This window comes from Calonectris borealis, chromosome 1 (genome assembly GCF_964195595.1).
Source record: "Calonectris borealis chromosome 1, bCalBor7.hap1.2, whole genome shotgun sequence".
Taxonomy (NCBI): domain Eukaryota; kingdom Metazoa; phylum Chordata; class Aves; order Procellariiformes; family Procellariidae; genus Calonectris; species Calonectris borealis.
Window position 1 is genome coordinate 205,881,938 of NC_134312.1, and position 25,284 is coordinate 205,907,221.

At 36.5% G+C, this 25,284-nt stretch overlaps 1 protein-coding gene across 1 annotated transcript in view; it reads right to left on the reverse strand.

Moving 5' to 3' along the window:
- Window positions 1-25,284, reverse strand: part of ARHGAP42 (Rho GTPase activating protein 42) — a 164,294-nt gene that overhangs the window by 17,000 nt on the left and 122,010 nt on the right. Inside the window, exons 8-18 of the mRNA XM_075140100.1 lie at window positions 24,535-24,664; window positions 20,203-20,303; window positions 18,254-18,363; window positions 14,350-14,428; window positions 13,286-13,325; window positions 11,212-11,274; window positions 9,526-9,600; window positions 8,748-8,832; window positions 7,428-7,486; window positions 6,510-6,615; window positions 1,889-2,048 (exon numbers count right to left, since the gene is read on the reverse strand). Coding sequence (XP_074996201.1) covers window positions 1,889-2,048; window positions 6,510-6,615; window positions 7,428-7,486; window positions 8,748-8,832; window positions 9,526-9,600; window positions 11,212-11,274; window positions 13,286-13,325; window positions 14,350-14,428; window positions 18,254-18,363; window positions 20,203-20,303; window positions 24,535-24,664 — 1,008 coding nt within the window. The remainder of the gene's footprint in view (window positions 1-1,888; window positions 2,049-6,509; window positions 6,616-7,427; window positions 7,487-8,747; window positions 8,833-9,525; window positions 9,601-11,211; window positions 11,275-13,285; window positions 13,326-14,349; window positions 14,429-18,253; window positions 18,364-20,202; window positions 20,304-24,534; window positions 24,665-25,284) is intronic.

Sequence of the window (25,284 nt, forward strand, 5' to 3'; positions counted from 1 at the left end):
TATTAAAGATGATAATTGCCTTGGAGGATGACCAAAGCAAAAAATACAACCAAAAGATTTGCATGTTTTTCTTCCAGATGTCCTCTCTCACCTATTCCTCCTAGTGTAGACTGTAAACTCTACTGAGTATCTCTTATGGCATTCTGTGGAAGGAATTGGAATTAGTTCTGTGGAATATGGAGAAGAGGTTTTACAGACAAAGATTGCATATTCAGTTAAGCTACTGAAGGAATCGGAAGTGTCCAATCTCCATAGTGTAGAGAGGGCCAAGTGTCGTAGGTTAAATACCATGCAACGCCAAAATACATCTCCGCAAGGATTTCTGGATCCCCTATCAAGAGGGTACCCCCAGAAGAGGATGAAGTGAACAATGAAAAGATACCTCCATGAAACTCACAGAAGTAGAAGAAAGTAAATATACTTCTACGTAGAAAATATAGACATCTTTAACGGACGTCTTGAGATGCTCTTGAAGTACATTAATACTGTAGTAGGCATTAGAGAGTAGCACATCAATATAAAAATATGTCTGTAGACAGAGAAATAGAGCAAGGGTGATTTTGGTTGTGCAGCCATGGTCTTTGTATTGAATGAGCTTGTAATTTTCTGGAGGGGAAATTCCGTGTTGGAAACATGTAGTATATATGTTTTGGAGTTACAGACAAGGAGGCTATACCAATTTTGAGGAGTGCCTATGAAATATAACTGACGATACCAAGCAGCACTGTCAGTACTTACTGACTAACCAGTGCAGGGGATCCTGGTATTGACTGGGAACTGCCCCTTAGCTGAGTAACGTGAAATGGAAGAAACCCGATGGTTTTTCACTTTGTTTTGTTAGTCATCAGAGAAGGTGATATATATCAACAAAAGATTCCAAAAACGAAATTTCTTTTCATGACCAAGTAAAGGAGATCTTGACTGTTTTGATGAGTTCTGAAATCAAATAGTTTAAAATAAAATAAAATCTGAGGAGGCTTTTCAGTGAACCTGATATCTGCAATGGTAGTGACTGAAAGTGTTTACGATTTCACGGATTTTCCTTCTCAAGCCCTGAAACAATTCTTATTCAATGTTCCAGGAAAGAGTTTGGGATGGACTTTTGCTGTCACTGGTCTCTTTGGGGAAAACAAAATAAACCAGGCAGTCACACACATGCCTTTCTTCAAAGCAAAAGAAGTACCTAGAGAAGTTTGTATGTTCCAGAGTATTCAAGAACTTTTAAATCACAAAGACATGATGGACTTAAAACCTGTAACTAGGAATAAAACCTCATCTAAGATACATTTTTTTTTCTTTTTTACTTTTGATCTAGTACCTACACACATGAAAAAAGACACAGTGCACAGAAATAGGGGATTGTGCTGGGGATCCACATTGATGCTGCTCATGAAAAGAGGAACTGAAGGATGTTTGGGGTTTCATGACATTAGGTGGGATTAGATCTCCACTGTCCAGCTGGTGTATCCCCAAAGGACAGCAACGGTCAGAAGCACTCTGACCTGATGCACTCAGAGGAGAATCCATGCATTCATCCAGGGTGAACCTTCATACACTGCTAGCATGAGAGAGATGGAAGAGCTGACAGCGAAGTTATGACCTTCTCATTCTGTTTCTAGAAATAGGAAAGACACAGCAATCTTCAGAAAGCAACTGAAGATTCAGAGCAACTCCTTCAAAGCATGGGAGATTATGCCTTGGATCCGTACCTTGCACAGCCACAAAAGACTTGCTAGGAATACAGATCCATAGCATGAGGTGGGAAGAAGGTATTCTTTCTATCAATGACCTTCTACAAATGCTAGTTTTCTTAAGAACTTAAGGATAGTAATGAAAATGAGATCTTAGTTCCACTTTATCACAAAACAGTCAGATAATGTCTTTCTACCTTTTCATAATGCTCTATCAGAATTTCAACGACGATATTCTGAAACTTAATGTTCATCATAGCAGCCACGGTTTCTTCTTGGGCTCTCATCAGAGTTGGTCCAAAGATAACACCAAGGTTGGATACAGTCATTAAATTTTGCTGACTGTGTAATGATACCCTTTAAATGAACACAAATAATAGGCAATTAATAGTTGTGCTAAACTACAATTCCAACAGGCAAAAACCTGTTAAGACTATTTCTTTAACAAGATCCCAAGTTCATGCCTCCCCTTTAAAAACATTTTTTAAACTTTCACTTTTAGAGTCAAAATGCAGTGTAGTACAACTACTGTATTTCCATAAGGTTCCCAACCTGCAATAACTTAATGGATAATGAGCACGTCTTCCTAGAGTAAGTATTTAAGTTCCTGACATAATTGTCAGGGAAAAGCAACTGTCTTTGAAGGTCTTCACACAGAGATCCAGACCATCTAAAGTTTAGGAGTCTTAGGGTAGGTACCTATCTCTTTCCAATGATTATACAGGAACTTAAATACTTGATGTTGGATTGACTGAAAATACTATGATATAATGGAGGTCAACCATATACCTTAGCTTTCATGTAAAGGAAAGAAACTTAGTTACCGAAAACACTTACATTGCAATAGGATCTCTTTATTAATGCGTTGAAAACATGGGATCAATGGGATCAGTGAAATCACAGTTTCTGTGATATAGATAACACTAGATGATCACAATGACATCTTCTGGCTTTAAAATATATTAACTTTTTACTTCTGTATATTCTGTTATTGCTTACTGTACCTTTTCTGTCATTTTTCTTCTTAATGTAGAATTTAGAAACTTAGTTTTTCCAATAATTTATCAGATAGTAAAATGAAAACCATCAATCAGTAAACCTCAATGCCCCTTTTCTCTCCTTACGAATAGGATTTGCCAAATAAAAAACGTATCATCATAAATCCTTTGAAATAACTGCCAGTGATTCCCCAGTCACAGCTGCCCTATTGCCTCATGTCTGAGAAATATCATGCCATGTAAAGATTTGATAATTGCCTTAATGCTTAATTTTACTGAATCTGCTACCAAATAGAATCAGTTATTGAAGCACTTGTTCACATTTTCCCCTTCCTTCTCATTCCTATCTGCTAACATTGTCAAGCTGAGCATTTTTAGCTGTTTCCTACATAATTAAAATAACGCTTGTACCTTTTAAAATTAAGAAACAGTAAAATCCATAAAATACTGGAAGACCAGCAGGTAGGAGAAAACTTTATCTTCTGGTTTTCTCTGACAGCCTTAATTAATCAGGTTTATGGAAACATCTGCTACGTTTTCCTTCCAATAATATTCTCAGATAGCTTGATTTGTTCTTAAAATGTCATACAAACATTAGCAAAATGATCTATCTGATGTCAGAGTTTGGTAGCAAATAACACAAATACTACCCCCTTACAAAGATTAAAAAAGCAGAGACAAAAAGACTGTGAGATTTTCCCAAGGTTACTGGGGAATTTTTTTAGGATCAAGATCAAACCCATGTCTGGACTCACACATTACCCTTTCTCTCGGTCTCACTGTCGAGTAGGCACTAATGATACACAGAATGAGTAGAATAGTACAATTACCTTGGTATAGAGGTGAGATAGACTGTACAATTACTTCTATAATGAAGTAATACTCCCCTCACATTTGGAACAGGAACTTTTTAGCACCCATTTACATCGACAAGCAGGAGAAATACAGGAAAGGGGTTCTTATTGGAGACATGATTATAAACCGCAGGAAAATACATGCCTATCTTCTTACATGTTTCCTACGTTGCTTCATTAAGTTATGCCAAAAAGACTTTCCAAAATTTTACTTCAGACAGACACATTGGCAGAGATCATTATTTGGAAGCCATATCATGAAAATGACTACCTTGTTAAAGCACATTTTTAGCCAATTATCTTAATCTAATTTTCTCTGTAACGATCTTATGTTTGGCTTAGGTGACTAAAGGGTGTTTGGGAAGCCCACTAGTATTTTAATGAAAATGGAATTTTTGATTACTTAGCTCCAGGTTTGTTAGAAAAAACTAAAAAAAAAAAATAACCTTTGCAATGTTACTCTGCTTTGTGCTGCAAAGTAACTTAAAGTCTCTTACACAAACATTATAGTCTTATAGCATAAGAGAGAAAGTAGTGTTTGTCCTGTGTTTGGGTTTCCTTGGTTACAAATTTGGTAGCTTGGTTAATAAAAGGAATGGTGAATTTAATAGCATTGTAATCAGAAAGGACTTTCTACAAAGCATTTCAAAGGCTCAATTTCTTGCAAAAGAGAAAAAACCCAGGCCTGTAAATGGATCATTTTGATAATCAATTTCCCCTGACCTAGTCCTACTGTTGCTGGGCTACTGAATAGATAGAGGCCAAGGTAATCACGCATTTCAGGTAGCTGTAAGGCATTCATTAAGGTGCAGTTGCTTTCTCCGCAAAATCTCTTTCTTTGATATATCACCAGTATACTTTTGATACTGCCAGACTGCAGACTCCTGACTATCTACCTTAGAAAAATATGGTGTTATTAAATCATACCAAAGAATGATTTACTCTTTAAAGTAGACAGGAAATTTGACTAGGAATGTTTAAAAACAAAAAATGAGTCACGTATCTGAAAATAACACCAAACTTCCCGTGTTGGCCCAACTGCTGACTGAGTATATACTCATACAGTATCACCCCTCTGCAGGGTGCTTTTCAGGATTTGCTGGTTTTGTTTGTTTGTTTGTTTTTAGTATGATCTACATCGCACAACATCTAGATCATATTTAGTTTTGCACAGTGACACAAAAGTCAAGGTAGGTAGAGACGTAAAGACCTTTAGACCTAAACCAAGAAAAAATATTATCACCCTTATTTTATAACCCATAGTTAAAGGTATAGTATTTTCACCTAGACACAAAAGCATACATAAAGGTACTGAACAGCTAAGAGAAATATAGGGAAAGGATGCACATTCTGAAGTTGGATTTTAAACAAAAGTATGAAGCAACAGGAGCTTGGGCTTTTTTCATATTTTCCCATTTACATAAAATTAGGCACTTTATCTGCCATTTGTTCCTTGAAAAATCTCCACACAGTGGTAGGAAAAAGAAGAAAAATAACTAGTACACTCAAGAGGCTAATTTTGAATTCAGTCTCTTTAGAATTGCTAGCATAAACAACAGCTGGCAAATTCTATGAGAAATTAGAAGGGCTGAATTGAATGTTGGAAAAAAAAGAACTGAAAGTTTTCAGTATAAAACCGTAAGATTAAATTTATCAGAAATGAGAATTGCATCAAAGATGTGACAGGCAAGAGTTAAAGAGAACAATTGAAGAAGGGAATATTGCAGGCATGCTTTTCTTTGACAATGCATCTGAGGTTATATTGAGAATAAAGAGGCCAGGAAAAGAGGTCAAGAAAGAAATGCTTGCCTATAACTAATTTTGTGTAGAAGTAAGTCAGTTCCTATGCACATATATTCATAATTTTGGGTACTTCCAGACTAGCAGCTTTTACAAAATCATTAAACCCTCATTAAATGTTTTAAGTTTTTAGAGGGTTAGAAAGCAGTAGATATTGTATTTTTTAGCTAATCAAACAAGTCTGTGAGTAATGAAACTTATGAAACTTGCTTTCACCTGGTTCTCTGGGTTACCCCATGTCTAAGGAGATGCAAGCTCTGCCTAATCAGTTTTTGCAATGGAAGCCTTCAGAGCAGCTCCCTATCGTGTTAGTTCTCCAGGGGCTAATGACATAAAGGGCTAAAAATAATTTATTAGGGCTAAATAATTTCCTATCAAAGACATTTTCAAAGTTCTCACATCTATAAGAGGAAGCAAAACTGCATTAGGCTCCACTGTAGACAGCTTACTGCAGGCTGTGGCTCAAGCTAATTATAGCTAATGATATAGAGAGACATAAGAGAATAAAAGCTTGTCTTTTTTGTCTCACAACACATGCTAAGTGTAATTCAGTGAAGATAAAAGGTCATCAGTTCAAAGAAATGCAAAATCTTTTCCACCTGACATTTAATTAATACTCAGAACTGATGAAACAAGGGAGATTCAAAAGTGGGTTTGGACATTTATATAGATATCAAAAATATAAATAACGATACTTCAAATTAGTGTTTTCAAATGATACTGCACTTCAGAGCTGTTAGAAAAATAAGATCAAACATGAAAGACAAGTATTACCACATTAGTCTACTCTCCATTTCTGAAACAGTGTGGGACCTCGAGTCAGATTCAAAACAGCATTTTCTATTAACCTTAGTGTAGTTTTAGATGTTTCTTAAATTTAATTAGTGCCAATTCCTGTGGTAAGCAGGAATGTGAATGAAAACATTGAGTGCATATATTCTATAAACATAGCTGGTCATCTTGGTGACTTTTTATGGTGTTATTTTTTATTTTGTTTCTATGGTGAGTATTCTTCAGCTACGTTGAGAACAGCATTTTAGAAATTAAATGTAATTTCAAGTGGCATTGTTTCAACCCAGGGAATGGATTAAGCAACACTGACAACTTTAAAGCAGAAATAATCACATCTTACAATAATACCAAAGAGAAAAATCAAAAAGAATTACTTGACCAAGTGCTTGATAAGGATGTCCAGCATCTCTCTGTTCTTCTCTGGTAACTTATGCACAAGCGCATGCACTGCCTCAACTCTGTAGTTCTGATCATCTGATTCTATTAAACAGAAAACAAATATTGTTGATAAATTAGAACATGTGCTGAGATGCGACTACAAATGGCACCAGTGCCTGTACGCTAATACACACATGCATTACAAGAAGCCAAACACAATTAGCTTTTAAAATGATGAGGACGACTTGATTATATTTATTACAACATTCTGAAATCTATATTTCAAGTAACTTGCCAAAAGCAGTTACCACCGATACTGGAACCAACAAAATTTGTGGCAATTTTGATCCAATGTGCCACTTCAGTGAAATCCAAGATTTTAGTCCTTGATATTTAAAATATCTAAAATTCTTGAGTGTCTTTCATTCTTATCAAGGCAAGAGGAAATGGGGAAGTAACTTCAAATTCTAAACTGAAGTCGTTAGAAAAACAATCTTACTATCTCTGTATCTAATTGTGAAAAGGAGATAATTATCATCCCCCCAATTTCTTAAGGCAAGCTGGGAAAATAAAGCTCCCTGGATGAGAGGGATGAACGCTATAAAAGAATTATCAGCCCATATAAAACAGACACACATATAAATCAAGGTTCAAAATTTCATGCAGAAGTTAGTCACACAGAACCTCTAAAAAGATCAGAACAAACCCCTGAACAGCTTCATCTAGTGTGACTTCTCTGCTTTGAGGGCTTTCATGTGGCACTGTGCTGTCACATACAGTGACTGGGAAGAACTCGGATCCATGGTTGGATGACTGAGTAACAGACCAAGGAGGAAAATAAGGATAGTAACTGTGGAGATTAAGGGTTAGAAACAATATTACTTTCATGAAAATGCATTTATTACTTTACTTACTAACAGCAACAATGAAATCTTTGTGCAGCTTGAAAGTCATCAGTGGTTCTGAAAGACACCTGGTTGTAAAAAAATATTAAAAAGAAAATTTAAAAAAATGCATTACTCAAAGTTTTTTTAAATTTTACAGGTGTGATTATGGTAGCCCTCAACATCTGCATAATGTATGTTGTAGGAAACCCAATTCAGTGACGACTGATTGCAAGTAGTATACAACTCAGTCACGTACATAGTCTGAAAATCTCTTTGCGTTGAATCTGGTGTCATGTAGGTTAATAAGGGAAATACTATTGGCACTGACTTCAGTACAGACTCACTGTTTTCTGGCTTCCATACTGTAGAACAGGAAGAAATACCGCTGCAGAACATGGGACAGTGGACTGCAGAAGCGATCTTTTGCCCAAGAAAGGCAAAAACATGATGAAATTTGGCACTGAAATTCTCATCTGAGAGATCCTGGAAGAGTCATCCTCTGAAAGGCAGACTGTGAATTGCCTTATAGACACAAACACACAGCTACTGCCAGCTCACGTTCTAATTTCACAAATACAGTACCTACAATGATATGTGCTTCTGAAGATGTATTATAAATTTCTTCAACCAAAGCCAGTCTTTTCAATGACTGTTTACATGAACATTGTATTAAAAATCCTAGGCATATTTTCCAGAGTGAATAGGGATTTCTAATGCTGCCATTTATTAGGTGACCAGTTCAGGAAATAGAGATTTTTAGAAGGCATAGAACACCCACCATCTGGATTTGATGCTTTTTATTATATTTCTTTTGAATGTTATATATTGAGACCCAAAGAGAGTTATATCGGAAGTACCATAATTCTTGAAAATTCCGTCTCTTATGAGCAAAACTTTTAAGAGAAAATGATCGTGTGGGAGGGATATTGTGTTTGTGAAGACACCAACAGCATAGGATAAAAAAACCATGCTTTTGCAGAGATTTTTATTCTGCTCCAACAATGATGCCATGAAACCTCATGGTACACAGCTTAAGGGATTCAGAAAAGAAAGACTGAGCACAACATGCTTTGTGGTTAACGTAAAAGATTTTAAATAAAAACACGCAATTAATTAAATTCTGCCAAATTCTGGCTATATATAAGGCATGAATATCTTAATAAGGCAGAAAGCATGTGACAAATTTTCGATTTATTATTACACATAATCACAGGGATATTAGGCAAGATAATAATATACTCAGTTATTACTATGCTAATGGATACAAGAAATGTAATATGATATTAATAAGCAAATGATTAATGGGCCAGAAAAGGAATACTGAGATTTGTGTAGCATCATACTTACCTGAGGTAGTTTTTTAGTCCGCTTGTTATTGTTTTATTGTCCCAAAGTTCCATATCAATATCCATATCAGGAGGAGATTTAGGGGCTGGTAGAAATTTGAATTATGATTGTGTTATAGTTTGACTAACAACTAACTAGAAAAGTAGCAAAACAGAAGCTAATAGATTAGTCATTGAGCTCGTGTGATTACTTATTAGCTAGATTAACTACCAATCTGATCAATTTGAATCTTTTAATCTCTGCCAAAGTATTAATAAAAATGAACTTAGCACTCATATTTAGTACTTGTAAACACTAACTATATGCACTGTATCAAAGTGTAAAGTAAGCCCAAGTCAACGAAGAATTACTAATGTATTTGGCTTAGACATTCAAACACAGGCATCAGAGAGTCGAATTAGCACAAAAAGTGAAAGACTAGAACAACTGTCTATTTAACTGAGTTATGCTGTGTTGCTAGAATTAAGCTTTGGAACACTTCTGAAACATGCCAAATAGATACCAATACATAGAACTGTAAAGCTAAAAGAAAAAATGCATTTTATCAGTAATTTGCTCATGTATATCAATGATTGCATGCAGAAATTGAATACTAATGCACATAAGAAATTAGTTAGATGGATCACTCATTTTAAGACTGCAAACTCAATTTAGTGGCAGTAAGTGCACGTACAAAACTGTAAATATTACGACACACTTTTCTGAGCACAGCAGTTAGGGCAATAGGGACCACAGCACACATGCTGCATACTGACAAAGGTTCACTTCAGATACTTACAAAATGTGGTATTCATCAGCTTTTGCACCTTGGAGTTTACACCACCTATTCTGTACAGTCCCAGGATTGTAATACCTACATTGGGAAAACAAACACAATGAAAATAATGAAAATATGGTTATTTCAATTTACGCTGATGCATCCTTGGTGTAGGTTTTCAAAACATCTAAATGTATTTATGGAAAATTGTACAATTACATTCTTCAGTACTGCTTTACCCTACTGAATTTTCTTCTGGGATGTTACAAATGCATTCCACTGAATCCACACCATATTGTACAACAGAACCCTTTTGCATGGAAATGACGCATATTAGCAAACAACAAGGAGATGGCTGGGAAAAGTGAAAAGCAAGACCCAAAAGCAGTCTTAAAACACATTACACGTCAACAAATTTATCTTAGCTAGACTTCAGTGGAATTACTATGCATTTATATTTGCTTAGACCATCAGCTCTTCCCATTAGGATGTAATTGACATTTACAGGAGAAGTAACAATTGTACCCAAAATAAAAACATATACTGTATACTGTTGCAACACTGCAGCTGAGAATTTATGTTATGCATGGATCTCCATACAAAATAGAGATAGTGAAGTCCCAATTTACTCATAAGTTTCAACTGTTGTTTTTTTTTTTAATAGCACAGATACTAATAAAAAATAATGTTTAAAGTGTGACATTCACAACACAGTATTTCAGGATTCCAGAGATGATAATTTTATTGTTTTAAACTGCCTTTTAAAATCAGCAGGATTTAAAAGTCTTCCCTTCTTCCCACTTAAGGTGTTACCCATGTAAAGATTGTCCATTTTTCCTTTGAAAATAACTTTCCCAAGTCTAATCTCACTTAAGATAACCTAGGTGTTTTGTTCTGAAGCCCTTTTTTTTTTCCCCAGAAAAAAATGCAAGCTCTGAGTCAGCAGTGATTCAAAAGCTACATTAACATTGCTACCTGAGAAACTGAATTAATGTTGAGCTCAGTGTTGCGCAGAGAGACCACACAGCTTTTGGATTAGAAGAGAGTTGCATACTGACAGTTCAGTGCATGGACAGGAAAAGGTTACCTCTTTTTATGGAACATGATACAGCCATACGTCTTCATTTGAAAGGGGATAATTAAAACCTTGCTGTGAGTTGCAAGATATCACCTCATCAGCAGAGTAATTACATTTTTTTTTTGTACATTCCCACTACCAAAAATGAGTTTCTAAACATTTAAAAATGGATAAACCATGTACAAAATGAGCAAATAAAATGATAGGACTTATGCTCTGCAAAAAATATGTTCCAGCAGAATGTATTCATGACACTTTTTGGTCTTCAGGTTTCACGCCAGAAACCAAAGTTGGGAGCTGAGGCTCCCTACAGGTTTACCACGAGAAAGCACAATTCAGTGCACACAGAATAAAGACTAAAGATGTGTGCAACTGTGTATTAAGCTGTCTAAACAACATGAAATTACAGAAAATGCTTAAAAAGCCCTGCTTAAATGGTATGTTAAGAACTGTTGTTAGAACTGGTGGCAATAGTTTTAAGTGTAAAGCACACCGATAAAATGTGAAAAGTACAAACCAAATGATGCACACAGTCCAAAGCACAGCTGTAAAACATGTAAAATTAATCAAAGAATTTCAGAAAAAATACTCATAATAATCTAATACATAATTTGTGATTTAATACACACCTCTTGTTTCTACAGCATGAATACATTTCCTCACAAAGTTGAAACCTGCTTCATTTAAGAACACTAGAAAAAGAAGAAAAAAAAGTAATTCTTAACTTACCAATACACAAAATCTCTGTGTTTAGCTACATTCACATGTTAGTCAAGAAGGACTGATACGCATGTATCCATGAGATTATACCTAGTATTCTTGTAGTATAACCTTAGCACTCAAAATCCAAGTTTCTAATCATTAGTGTATCATTAGGAGCAGAATATTCTACTGTCTTTCTCAGAAATCAGTAGCCCCTCTACACATATAGCTGAAAGCTTGCTGCTTTAAAAGGAGATTACTGTACTCCCTTCTCTCTGCTGAGGAAAATGGTTTTAAGAGCTCAGGACCTACATTATGAACAGAATATAGTTGCTGGTTTTAATACAACAACATTCTTTGTTCCTTGCACAAGCGCATAACCGTTCATAAAATGGTAACATAGGAAAACAACCTTTGTTATTGACTTTAATTAGTAAGCTTATTCCAAGTGAATGTATTTCTCATTAATTTTTGTATCTTCAATGCTCACTGCTTTAACCAACTAAATAAAGAAGATCTTAAAGCAGCATATTTATCACCATTAAAATAAACATCATCATATACAAAACAGATGTAGTGGCTTAAATTTGAGATTTCCAGAGGCTCAAATATACCTCCTATGAAGACGTATGTCCATATCTGACACACCCCTCTCTCTCTTTGAGGATACATACACCCACACATATATTTGAATTATTTTTACGTATTTGTGTTAATATAATATTATGTTAATAACATATACGTGTAATATAAAGTTAATAAAATTACACAGATAAATCTCATAGTATCCTTAAATATACTAATTTTATCACTCAGTATATGTGTAATAGATGCATATATACACCTAAAATCAAAAAGATGTGATGGGCTGAGGCCAAGTGCTGGGTCCTGCGCTTCGGTCACAACAACCCCATGCAACGCTACAGGCTTGAGGAAGAGTGGCTGGAAAGCTGCCCAGAGGAAAAGGACCTGGGGGTGCTGATTGACAGCCGGCTGAACATGAGCCGGCAGTGTGCCCAGGTGGCCAAGAAGGCCAACAGCATCCTGGCCTGTATCAGAAATAGTGTGGCCAGCAGGAGCAGGGAGGTGATCGTGCCCCTGTACTTGGCACTGGTGAGGCTGCACCTCAAATACTGTGTTCAGTTTTGGGCCCCTCACTACAAGAAGGACATGGAGGTGCTGGAGCGTGTCCAGAGAAGGGCAATGAAGCTGGTGAAGGGCCTGGAGCACAAGTCTTATGAGGAGCAGCTGAGGGAACTGGGACTGTTTAGCCTGGAGAAGAGGAGGCTGAGGGGAGACCTCATCACGCTCTACAACTACCTGAAAGGAGGTTGCAGTGAGGTGGGTATTGGTCTCTTCTCCCAAGTAACAAGCGATAGGACGAGAAGAAACGGCCTCAAGTTGCGCCAGGGGAGGTTTAGGTTGGATATTAGGAAAAATTTCTTCACTGAAAGGGTTACCACTGAAAGGAACAGGCTGCCCAGGGAAGTGGTTGAATCACCATCCCTGGAGGTATTTAAAAGATGTCTAGATGTGGTGCTTAGGGACATGGTTTAGTGGTGGACTTGGCAGCGTTAGGTTAACAGTTGAACTTGATAATCCTAAAGGTCTTTTCCAACCTGAATGACTCTATGATTCTATGATTCTATATAAGGATATTATTTCAACACACTGGCATTTGTTTACATTTAGGTATACAGACTACTGATAGGAACTTTTTACATATTTGTTAAATATATTGTAGCTTTGGAGCCAATAAATTTTTCTTCCAATTTATGTTTGATAGTAATACAAAAGTTGAAGGCTTTCTCACAGTTTACATAGTTTAGGATGTGCTTTCACGTAACCCAATCATGTAATCCAACAAACAGTTATTTCATAGCAACAGAAAGAAAACGTAAAATAATGAATCTCTCTCACACACACACACACGTATCTAGAAACCAGGACATTACAGAAATCTAGCAATATTTGGTAACTCTACATAAATAAAGAGCTTACTTTCTTCCTTCTTGCTGATAATGGCTGGCAGTGTGTAGATCTGTAAAAAAAAAGGACAACAGGTCAATGTTTGTGCTTTAAATTCTTTATTACCAGGCTTGTTGGTAGTTCTTAAGCTAGCTGCAACATGCTGCGTATTAGCTTTCTCCTAGGGGAAAGCCAACCTTGCCTTCCACCTTCTCTTGACGTTTACCCCCACAGCACTCTCCCAGGTTAACAGCCCTGTGCTAGGATCTGAGCAGGTCGAAAGGGCAACAATCCACTATTTTGGTTGTGTTTGCAGTTTTACACAGCTGATCATCTTCACCTCTGGGGAGGAGGAAGAGTGCCAGCAGGATATGTCCCAGAAACCTATTTAGACCGACCTTGAGATTCTAGATTGACTAGGGATTTAGTAGCATTAAATTTATAGGCACCTATAATGTGTTAGAAGTCAGATTTGCAGACTCCAGATGGGTTAAATTTCAATACAACTACTGATCTAATTTCTGTAACTGTTTCAGTCAAGCAAGAAGCTTGTAAAAACACTCATCTATCTCATAAAACCGATCAACCATTTTTTTTCCCCTTGGACACAGGTCTGGCATCACCCTCATTCAGTGACTATTTTAAGAGCAGATTAATAGTGGGAAGAGATCTCAGACAAGCCTGTCTCTTAGTAGCTTTCAACACATTTTTATGCTCTCTGTAGTGCCTTTCAAGATGGTGTTAATTGTTTACTCCATGATGCTGCCCAAAAGATGGTTTGTCTTTACCAGTGCAGAAACTACCACTTACAAATGTTATCTGAGCCATGAATCCTATTAGACGATATGCTATCATGTTACTTAAACATTAAATATCTTAACATAAAATAATAATATATAAATAAAGGCTTAAATTCACTAATAGTTCTGCTTTTCTACTTTGTACCTATCTTCACTGTGTACTTGCACTAGTGTCTCACAAAGAACAGAACTGTATTTGCCTGTACTGTAACAGAGAATCTGAAATGCATACTAGCTTCTTTCTTTAATATGTGTGCCACAAAACTGTAAAAAGAAAAGGGAAAAAAAAATCCTTACTGGTTCCTTTCCATCCATAGCTTCGAGCCAAAGTTTTCGGTTGGATTCTGAAAAAGCTTGCAGTGTTATGATTCCAGGTCTGTCAAAAACGCACACATATACTCAAGTTACTAATCTCTTTTTCTCAAACAGTATCCAAAGTCAGAATCCAAATGCATATTGATATGAAGTGAATACATAAAAGACAGAGAGAAGTTAAAGAAAGTTGATGGCTTCTGACATAAAACAGTAACTTTGAGCTAGATTTAAATACAGGTCTGTTTTTTTAGAAGTTTGGTACTGCAACACGTAATTTTAGATGCCTAGTCCTAAGTGCTACAATCTTCTAATCGGTATTACGCACCTCTATATTGCAAGATGAGTTATACACCTGCAAACAGGATCCCATACATTTTTCAGTGAGGAGGTGCTTAGGGTGGAAAACTTAAGGGCAAGATATGTCAGCTCAATTTGACTGAATATGTCTATGCCTGAGCTGGTTATCTATGTTCCTCTCATAGCAAATGAAGAGAACTAGGTACTTTTAATCTAAAAGTCATCATATCCCAAAATAGATATCCAAAGTTAGTCAAAAGAAACGTGCCCTAAAACGGTTGCCTAAAAAGAGCGCTTTGAGATAGTATCTCAAGTATAGAGACGTAAAGCCAATTGAGCTGAGTACTGTCATGATGCAGGAATTTTTTATTTGAGAGGATTAAAAAAACCAGTTCTTTCTGCTGGCTGTGCTCTAACCGCTATGATAGAAGTTAAAGAAGTGGCATATCCTCTCTGTTGATGAGGCTTTGACATTGCATAGAAAAAGAGTCACAGGAACCAGTGAAGGGATGAGGGAACATATTTCGATTTTTGTTCCTGGAATAATGGCATGAACAGATGTGTAAATATAAAGAATTAGTCTCTATTTGTGATCATAGGCAAATGAGTTCTTTAAGAAATGCTTTGAAATTAATTCACTGATTTGCCAACATAGAATGCCCAAGAGAGAGTCCATTTTAAAAAGTGCTGCTCCCACACCAGTGTAGTGTATCTCTGCTCAAAACTTTCAGCAGACTGTCCAAAACTGTGATTTTTCTATGGTAGGTTCACAAAAAAGGACACTATATTTTCACTAGGTATTCATCTTCCACCATAAAAATTAATAACCAGAAAACCATCATCCTTTCCCACCTCCTCCAAAAGACCTTGTGTTTACAAAGCATGCAAGAAAACAACTGGACAATATAAAATACCAATATGTGTGTTCACACACATACACCAAACCTTTCAAGGAGGAGCAAGTCCTGCCCTTATACATAAAAATGCCAAGCTGAGTATTTTGTTTGCTATCTACTATCACAAGTGTAAAAAGATACAGTTAATCTAGATTAAGGTGTATACCTGTTTTTCTATTTTCTTAAAGTCTAAATTTATTTCCGTTTTAATATTCCATCTTGCTACCTACCCACAGATTCTTACCTAGGAATTTCTCTCTCAAAAACATTTTAGAAATAGAAACTGATTTTTTTTTTCTTCTTTCTATTGTGACTACTGCGTAATATTTCAGTTGGAAAACTGCATTTATACTTATAGTCCCTTGGTCAGCATGTACAGAAAGAACAGAAATGTCTGAATGTCATTTTACTTCAAGCTTAGAGATACCTGCTTTTAGCTCTGGGTTTCTGATTTAATCTGTTGGCCAATCTGCAGTCATTGTATAGCACATTTTAGCACTCAAGTCGCTAACACTACAACCCCTGAATATTAGTTTCCTCAAAACAAAAAAAAAGCCCAAACCAACTCCAATACATTTTGAACTAACTTCCTCTCTAGTTACTGAAATAGTTGGTAATTTCTCAGAAATTAAAATTACATTCAAAGTGAAACACACTTTTTGATGTTACCTTTTTATACAGCTTCAGTACAAATAAGATGGTGTAACCTCTAGAATAGTTTTTACAAGAAGTCTGAGCTTAATGTAGGTGTGAAAAACACCTAAGTAAATTTTAAATTAATTATGTCAATTATTAGGGCTCACAGTGTGTGTTCTCCATTAGTTGTTCACAAGGGTTTCTTTCAGTTAACATGGTTCTTTCATGAAATGAGATGTACACATCAGTCTGCACGGTTTTCCAATGTTTTAATAAAAGAGTATTTCATATAATGTTTCATACAATGTTGCATATAATAATGCAAGGAGAGAATTAGCTCTGTGGGATAAGGTGTTGGGAGACAGAATTTACCCATAAAATCTTGCAACAAAATTTTGAAGACTGGTGTAGCTGCACATTTTTAAAAAGAGCTCTTTCATGATGAAAAGTCATACCCTCATGTTACTAAGCAAACTTATCTTTTACTAATATCAATTAATTTTAAAGTTTTTCTGTATTTTGCAGGTGATGTCCAACATCATACTCCAAGTAAATGATATTAAGTCTTGAATTTAAAATTAGTTCAAATGTAATCATTATCACAGTCTTTTTGACTCATTATTCCAGTACTGTGTTTATATTTATATGAACTCGCACACATTCTTAGTTATTACTGACATCAGTAACGACCACTGCATCTTCTCAGGGGAAATCCAAGTTTTACCAACATAACATTCAGAAGAGAGTAATGTTGCCCTTGTATATGAACTCCCACCAAATACTTCTAGGTATTTCATTGTCTATTTATCTCCTCTGCTGACTTGTACAAAAATTCACTACTTCCCTGATGAATACCAAATCAATTGGAAATAGGAACTTTCTATCAGCCTGTGAAAGTTATATCCTTACAATAATGTCCAAGTAACTTTGTATTCTACTCCCCTTTCAATCTTCTGTCCAAGTTTCCAGAATGCCTTTAACTTATAGGCCACCCACATTTGTAATCAATCAAAATGTCCAAAAGGAGTAAATAATATGTAAAAAATGCCTATAACTATCTCTTTGATAAGAACTTGAAGAACTGCAGATGGAACTAATTTTTCTGTGCAGTTTTGTTGAACTGTGGACGTTCTAGTAGAGTAAGGGAGAGAGAAAGGACAACACTCACTTGTGAATACATTACAAAGGTACTCTACAGATGCGTCTAATAAATGCAGTTCTACTTAGAAAGAAACAATTACCAATTTCAAACTCAACCTGTCAATTCAAGCTTAGGAGTTTTCAGAAGACCAATTAGTCTCAACATTTGTTTATATAAAATTTCTGTTTCTTAAACCTGAACTCACTCAGAAGTCTATTTTAGGAAAATAATGTATTATATTTGAAAGTAGCCTCAAAATTATCATGTAAAAACAGCAGTTCTGAATGGAATTTAAAATGACAGTAACAGTCATAAACTATTTCTGAAGAGAACGACTACAAAAGCCAGTCTATTTATCATATTTTAAGGGAAAAATTAATTCAATATTCTCTTTATTCCCACGCTTGAAAAAAATACTTTTACAAAATACTATGTACATATATTTCAAATATGGAAAAGCTGTTTTCATCTACCTTATATAATTATAAGACCCAGGAATAAGTGAAAAAAAAGATTGTAGAAGTAATTTTAAAAAAAGAAAAATTATGTGCTATCATACATTTCACAAAGAAATAGAGATTGGTACAGAATATGCTTATTAATAAGTATTATAAAAATATTTATGATCTATTCCTAAAAGAGGGTAGTCAGTTGTGCTATAGGTTTTGTAAGAACCCATCTTGTATCTGCATGCAAACATAATGTAGTTAAGACAACACATATGCAATGTAGTGAATTTTGTTAGAAAACTAGGTTTGAACAAATAAGTACTAAGTCTTGAAAGCCTGGTTTGTCTAGATTCAAGCATATTGAGAAATACGTGTTCCTATTACAGGAGTAATTATTATATACTGGTTGCAAGTGCTTCTATTTTTAATTCTTTTCAATTTGTTAACACAATGAAAAAAATTCAAACCTCTCAAATACTTCAATATCAAAACAGAAACGTTTGTCAATTGAATCTGTCTTTCTCCTGATGCAAGATTTTAGCTTGAATATTTCTGGTGAGCTTGTGACAAGGCCATTCTATAAAACAAAACAGCAAAACAAAATTAGCACAGGCAGTATATTGATATACCTTGGCTTCACATCTTAAATTTAACTGTATGAACAGTCCAAAGAACATGCCTTAAGATAATTATTTAGGAACACATACAATAATTTCTCTGTATATAAAGTAAGACTATAGTTAATAGCTTTCTGTCACATATTTGTTACTTAATTATTATATTTCAGAAAACTCCCTAAATTCAAAACTTTACAAACACCTGCATATATAACATGATTATGTTACATGCTAGAATGAATATTATATAATCCTGTCAACTCTCACATGTAGATAAAAAAGATTTCTAAAGAATAAAGCTGACTAACTCCTAGTTCTGGCTACCATCATTGCGAGGCTACTCTCTATAATGTCGGAAAGGCTGACGCAATCAGCGGAATTTCTGAGGAATGGGAGAAAGCAAATATCATTCCTGTCTTCAAGAAGATCAAGGAGAAGGATATGGGGAACTACACGCCAATCTGCATCACCTTGATCCCTGGGAAGGTGATGGAGTGAATAATCCTGGAAAGCACTTCCAAACATACTAAGGACAGAAAGGTGACTGGAAGTAGTCAGCATAGATTTAATGAAGGGAAAAACACACAGGACGAACCTGATAGCCCCCTACAATGCGATGGATGGCTCAGTGGATGATGGAATAACAAAGAATATTGTTTATCTCAACTTTAGCCAGGCTTTCAACACTACATCCTAATACAGTAGGATGTTTCCTACTATATCCTCATATACAAACTGGTCAAGTACAGGCTAGATAAGGAGATAGTGAGGTGGACTGAAAACTGGCTGAACTGCTGAGCTCACAGCAGAAGTCCAGCTGCAGCCAGTCACTAGTGGTATGCCCAAGGGGTCAATACTAGGGCCAGCACTGTTTAGCATGAATAGGAATAACCTCAAGCACCAGGACAGGCTGGGGCTGACAGGATGGAAAACAGGTCCTGGTGGGCAACAAGTTGACCATGAGCCAGCAATGTGCCCTTGCAGCAAAGGCGGCCAATAGCCTCCTGGGTTGCATCGGGCAGAGCATTGCCAGCGGGTCAAGGGAGGTGATCCTCACCCTCGGCTCAGCACTGGTGGGACACATTTGGAGTGCTGGGTCCAGTGCTGGGCTCCTCAGTAAAAGAGAGACAGGGATGTACTGGAGCAAGTCCAGCAAAGTGATTAAGGGCTTGGAGCATCTGTCATATGAGGAGAGGCTGCTGGGACTGTTCAGCTTGGAGAAGGGGGATCATATCAGCGATTTATCTACAAAGAAGACTGAGTCAGATTCTTCTCAGTGCTGCCCAGTGAAAGGGCAAGAGGCAATGGGCGCAAACTGAAATACAGATAATTCCATCTGAACTTAAGAAAAAGTTTTTTTATGGTGGTCAAACACTGAAACCGGTTGCCCACAGAGGTTGCGGGGTCTCCATTCTTGGAGATATCGAAAACCTGACTGGACACAGGCCTCACTAACCTGCTCTGGTCGACCCTGCATTGAGATTAAACTAGATGATCTCCAGAGATCCCTTCCAAGCCTCATCCATTCTGTGATTCTGTGCAAATGTGATTGATTTCCTATGCATCTGGAACCACCACATTAGAGAAGTTATTTAATATGTGGTTTATATACATTTTAAAAGAAATATTTTTATTTAAATATTTAATTTATCTATGCTATATAAGGCATACACTGCTTCATGTATGGAAACAGCCTTATGCTTTGTTCACCACATTTTTCTCTTTTAACAATTCCTGAATGCTTAATATAAAAAATAGAATATACAGTTCACGTATGCATTCATGTACGTGCAACTCACCACTTTGCCACCAGATTTTGTTTCAGCTATACTCATTGTAAATGTTTTTGTTCCTTTATCATAAGTGCAGTAATGTTTTACCCATGTAAATCCAAGAGGTCCTAGATTAAAGAGAGATAGTATTAAAAATAATTATTTTGGCATTTTATCACTATTTTAGTTGGAGTTAGATAGAGAAATGAAACATAACAGCATCCACATGTAGCCTACAAAATCAAAAACTCCCATAATTTTTTAATTTGAACATGTTGTTCAGGTATAATTTTCAAATATTGCAGCTTGATGAGGTTGTCCAACAAAGTTCCAGCAGACTGATTTTCTTTGGCAACTGGATGGGTAACAGCATTTTACTAGGGTAGATAGGCAGGAGACAGGCAAGATCCTGAGGATTTTTCTGCCTAGGAAATATAGTCGAAGCTTTTACCAACCCAAGTGAAGCACTAGGATTCAGTATCACATCCTTTCTCCAAGGGAAACCTTAAAGTCTGGTATTAGATCCAGAAAATTGGACAAAGTCATGAAGTCAGAATGTATTTCCCTTTACTTTCAGAGCTTTTGTCAAAGGTAACAAATGCTTTTGGTAGTATCATAGGAACTCTATTCTTCTACCTGTTACCTTAAGGGAGTTGGTAAAATGGCATTGGCTCAGAGATAGATTTAATCCTACATAGTTGAACACTGGCGCGTGACTTCATTATGGGAAAGCAAAGGAAAGAAAGAAACAGTGCATTCTAAAACAATAGTGGTTTAGAGATGAGGGATAAAATGCTGGGTAGCAGAGGTGGTGCCTTCAACAAGAAACATCGGCCTTTTATGCCTTTGAAGGGGTCCTCCTGGGGAAGAGGTGGGTCTAACAGTGGTGGACAACTGACCGTGACAAACTGACAATTGCACACACTCACAATACCCAAGTATAATGTACTTAGGGATTCTCTAGTCTTCAATTTAGATAGCCATACATGAAATATACAGCAATCCCAAAGCGAGTGGATGTATGCCTTATCCTGGAGAGGTCACATCACACTACTTCTTAATCCTACTGCAAAGTATAGGATCTCTGATGCAGAAGATCTTTTCACTCCTGGATTACCCAGAGCTTTGCTCAGGCATTGCTGTGAACCTTTAGTGAATCTAAACACAAAACCCTCTTGAGCTTAAGCTCAATGGTATTTTAAACTTCCTAGCTTAGATACAGGTATTTATAATGTGTTATTTGCTGTGAGGACATGGAGTAAATCCTCCCACCATTTCCATAATTCTTTCCACATCCTAGAAGTACAGCTAAGATCTCCGCCAGTTTTCTGGAAAAAACTACGTTTACTGTAGCAGAGAGAACAAGACAAGCTCCCAGATTCCTACAGATACATCTGGAAGGGTGTGTACTGCACAGGACAGGATAATTCAGGTTTTTGCAGTGTGATTGCTCCCCCTTGGGCCAGAACATAATGGCTATAACCGCACTGGTTAAGAAACAGTGCTGGCAGCATTCACAGTGACCAGGTAACACAGTCAATGGGTAACTTGGAAAAAAAGTCTTGATTTTTGAGGATAGGAAATTTAGCATAGAGGGTGGGATATTCTGTGCAATCTGGTCTCAGTGGTAGAATACAGCCCCGTTTATTTTACTAGCATTGACACAGCTTCTGCAGCTTCCCTCAGCTGCAGAGACCAAACACAATGGCTATGTGTGAAGACGTACCAAGAAGGAAAAGCATTTCTTTCCTCTTGGACAGCATTATGCTTCAGAACCTGGCATTCAAACATGGCCCCTCTCTCTGCAGAGTCATCACAAATGTAGGTGCCAAAGCAAAATACATATTTATATATAATGCAGTATTGTAACTACTGTGTAAATTCAGAATAGGAAAGGACTAGATGATACTTTCAACCTATATGTGATTTTCCAATTCATTTCAATGGGAATTACTCACGGGAAAAATATGATATTGATTTTTTCGAAGTACTGTATATCTGGACCTTTTAATTCTTTTTATGATGAAAGAGCTCTGAGTTTAAAAAAAAAGTATTTTAAGAGTTTTGTGTTTGTTTTTTTTTTAAAAAAATGTAAACAGCTACATAAAAATGGAAGGTGTTAAAAACAAACCTAGTAGATTTGCTATAGATACAATGGTTTTGCCTTCTAAATGTAGCCTTCCACAAAAATGGTGGATATACAAGAGATTGCATCAGTCATGTAAGTTGGATGCCTGGCAATACAGAAACATAGATGTGGAAAGTTACACAGTCTGTTACTCCGACTCAGAGAAAGTTCTCCCATTAACTGCGTCTTGCAGGAAAGTAATGTCATGAATTGAAAAGTCAACTGGCTACCCAGCCTCAGAAATTAGCTGTTCTGTCCCTATATTTTAACTTATTTTCACTTAGCAAAACAAAATCTATTATCATTCTAAATCAATTTTTCCTCTGATAGCATTTCATTAACTCTTTTAGCATATATAAGAAGGATAAGCACTCTCAAAGCAGTTTTAGACGAGTTTAGAAGTCACCTGTTTTTCATTAAAAAATTGTAGCCAGACACCTACATGGCAACTTTAAGTCTGTTACTCATAACTGTCCAGCTGAATGAAAACGATTTATGGCCTACTGCCTTTTTTTTTTCAAAAAATCATATTTACCACCATGCATATGAGTAATAAATATATACAGAATTTACTCTCAAGAATAGCAAACATTTAACCCAGTTGCCCATAATTTGACAAGAGCCTATGGGATGATGGTTATAGGAAAGTAAACCTGCATGACAAGGAAATATAAAACTAGTACCTTTCCCACCGACACAGAGATTACAGACCCTGTTACTCTTACTCCAGAATAAACTAATGAACAAATTTCTTTTCAGTAAGAGGATGTCAAGTTGGCCTCTCACTATTTAATGAAGCACAGCATGTGCCCAATGCTTCACTCCTTTTCTCCCTCCCTCATTAGCAGGGCTCAGTGTAATTTCCACTTAACACAGGTTTCTTTTATCATTATTACTCAATTAAAACATAGAGGGTCTTCTTAAAACTTTCAGTGCTACTGAGGGTAAAAGTGGCTGAGGTTAAGTATGATAAGGATAGAGGTTTGTTTCTTTTAGCTCACATATGGAATAAAGATTAATTTTGTGATGTTATTTGGAAAATCAATTATCTATAGCTCCATGTAGTCTCTTGAGTTATCATCTAAAAGGGGAGCAATGAAGAAGATATCCTCAAAACTGAGGTTGAATGGGGTCAAGTTTGACATGGGAACTCTATATCTAGATGCCTTCTATTTATTTTTAGATTGAGAAATCAGGTGCAAAGTTGTATTTAACAATTTTTGTACGAATGTCAAACTTGCACAAGCATGTACACACTATCTCAAAACACTTCGCTAGTATCAGGCTGATTCCACAGCAAAGAGAAAAATGAATAAATAAATATATAAATCTGGGTACCCCATACAATGAAAACTATTTTATTGAGGGTTTTGCATGATCCTGCAGCTAGTTTGGCTTGGTTTTCTATAATGGTTAGAGTGTAAAACAGTGGCAGCTGATACTTCAAGTGACGTATAGTTTTGAATTCCCTCATTTGACTTTTCACATATTTCCTGGTTCTGTTTTCGTTCATAACATGATGTATTGCTAGGCTCTTCCAAGTAGTTTCAGACACTTATAACAACTTTAGTTCTATTCCTTCATTTAGTTCATCTCTTCATTCTCATGTCACATGAAGTGAATAAAATATAGGTATAGATTTGCAGCTATTTTGAAGCTGACAGACTGTATTTAGATGACTTTCTTCTGACACCTTTGTTTTCCATTATGTACATGTTCATTTACTTCTAAGGTGTGTGGGTCAGCGGAGATCCCTGGTATAAGGTGGAAGTTGCTCCTGCTGGGTGAACTATGGGCCCCCTGTTCAGGCAGAGAAATACAAGAGACAGCAGGGTTTGGCAGGCAGAGCCAAAGCAGAGTGCTGGGAGCTTGCAGCTTCTGCAGCAAGGAGTAGGGCAGCCAGCCAGAGCAGAACTTGTTACCAGTCAGCTACTGGGGTGGCCAATAGCAGGGACCTACCCACACGGACCCAGGGGGCAGGAGTTGAGTTGCTTACAAGTGTTTTGATCACCATTCCATTTGACCTTAGCTACTCTCAGTGCTTTTTGAAAAGTCAAACATTTATTTTTCCTTTGAACCTCTCAATCATTTGGAAAGCAACCATAGCAGAAGCCTGCAGACATTCAAACACAGAGCTGTTGTGTTGTCCTGCTAACTAAACCATTTTCTCGTCCTTGCATTTGTTGCTGTGCCTTTCAAATCGAATTAAAAGTTAGATCTGTTTCACTCACGTTTCTCCTGCACATAGAGATAGCCTTCCATTGTCCATTGACTTGGTGGTCTGTAATCCTGGTTGGCCGATTTCATTCTTTGCATGAGTCTCTCCACTTCCTGCCTAGTGCTTTCAAAGTTATTCCTGGTCTAATACCCGGAAAGAGAAACAAACAAAAAACCACATTATCTCATGCAAGTACCAAAACAACAATGAAGAACTAATTACTAATAATGACAAGGAGACTGTATCGGAGACCAATAGAAGCATTTGCCAGAGACATAAAAGGAAAAAAAAAAGCAATAAAGAATAATACTCTTCATTGCTCTAGAAGCCTAGAAATAACATAGTAATGAAGAATTCAACTTAAGCACACAGACGTAAAGGAAACACAGTTGAGAATAGTAATATTCCTCTTTCTGCAGGTCACTAACCTCAGAAAGGAGGTCATTTCATATCTTTAGGTATACTTACACAGTATTTTGCAGACAGATGCAGGTTTTCTCTCTGTGTGCTCTAGGATACACAGACAGAAGCCAGGCTAAACTAGAAGCTGCTGATAGCATAACCCCAAACCTGAAGTAATAAATCCTACTGAACCACTTGAAGTACAGTGCAGAGAACACTGGTTTAGGTTAATGCCAGGCTAATGTTTCTAGACAGCTGCGGTCTCTCCACATGTGGAAGAGACAAATGTAGTGTGTAGCCGTATCTGCAGTAATACCACAGCTGCTGATGCTCAGAATAGTCAGGTTACTGGCACTATCAT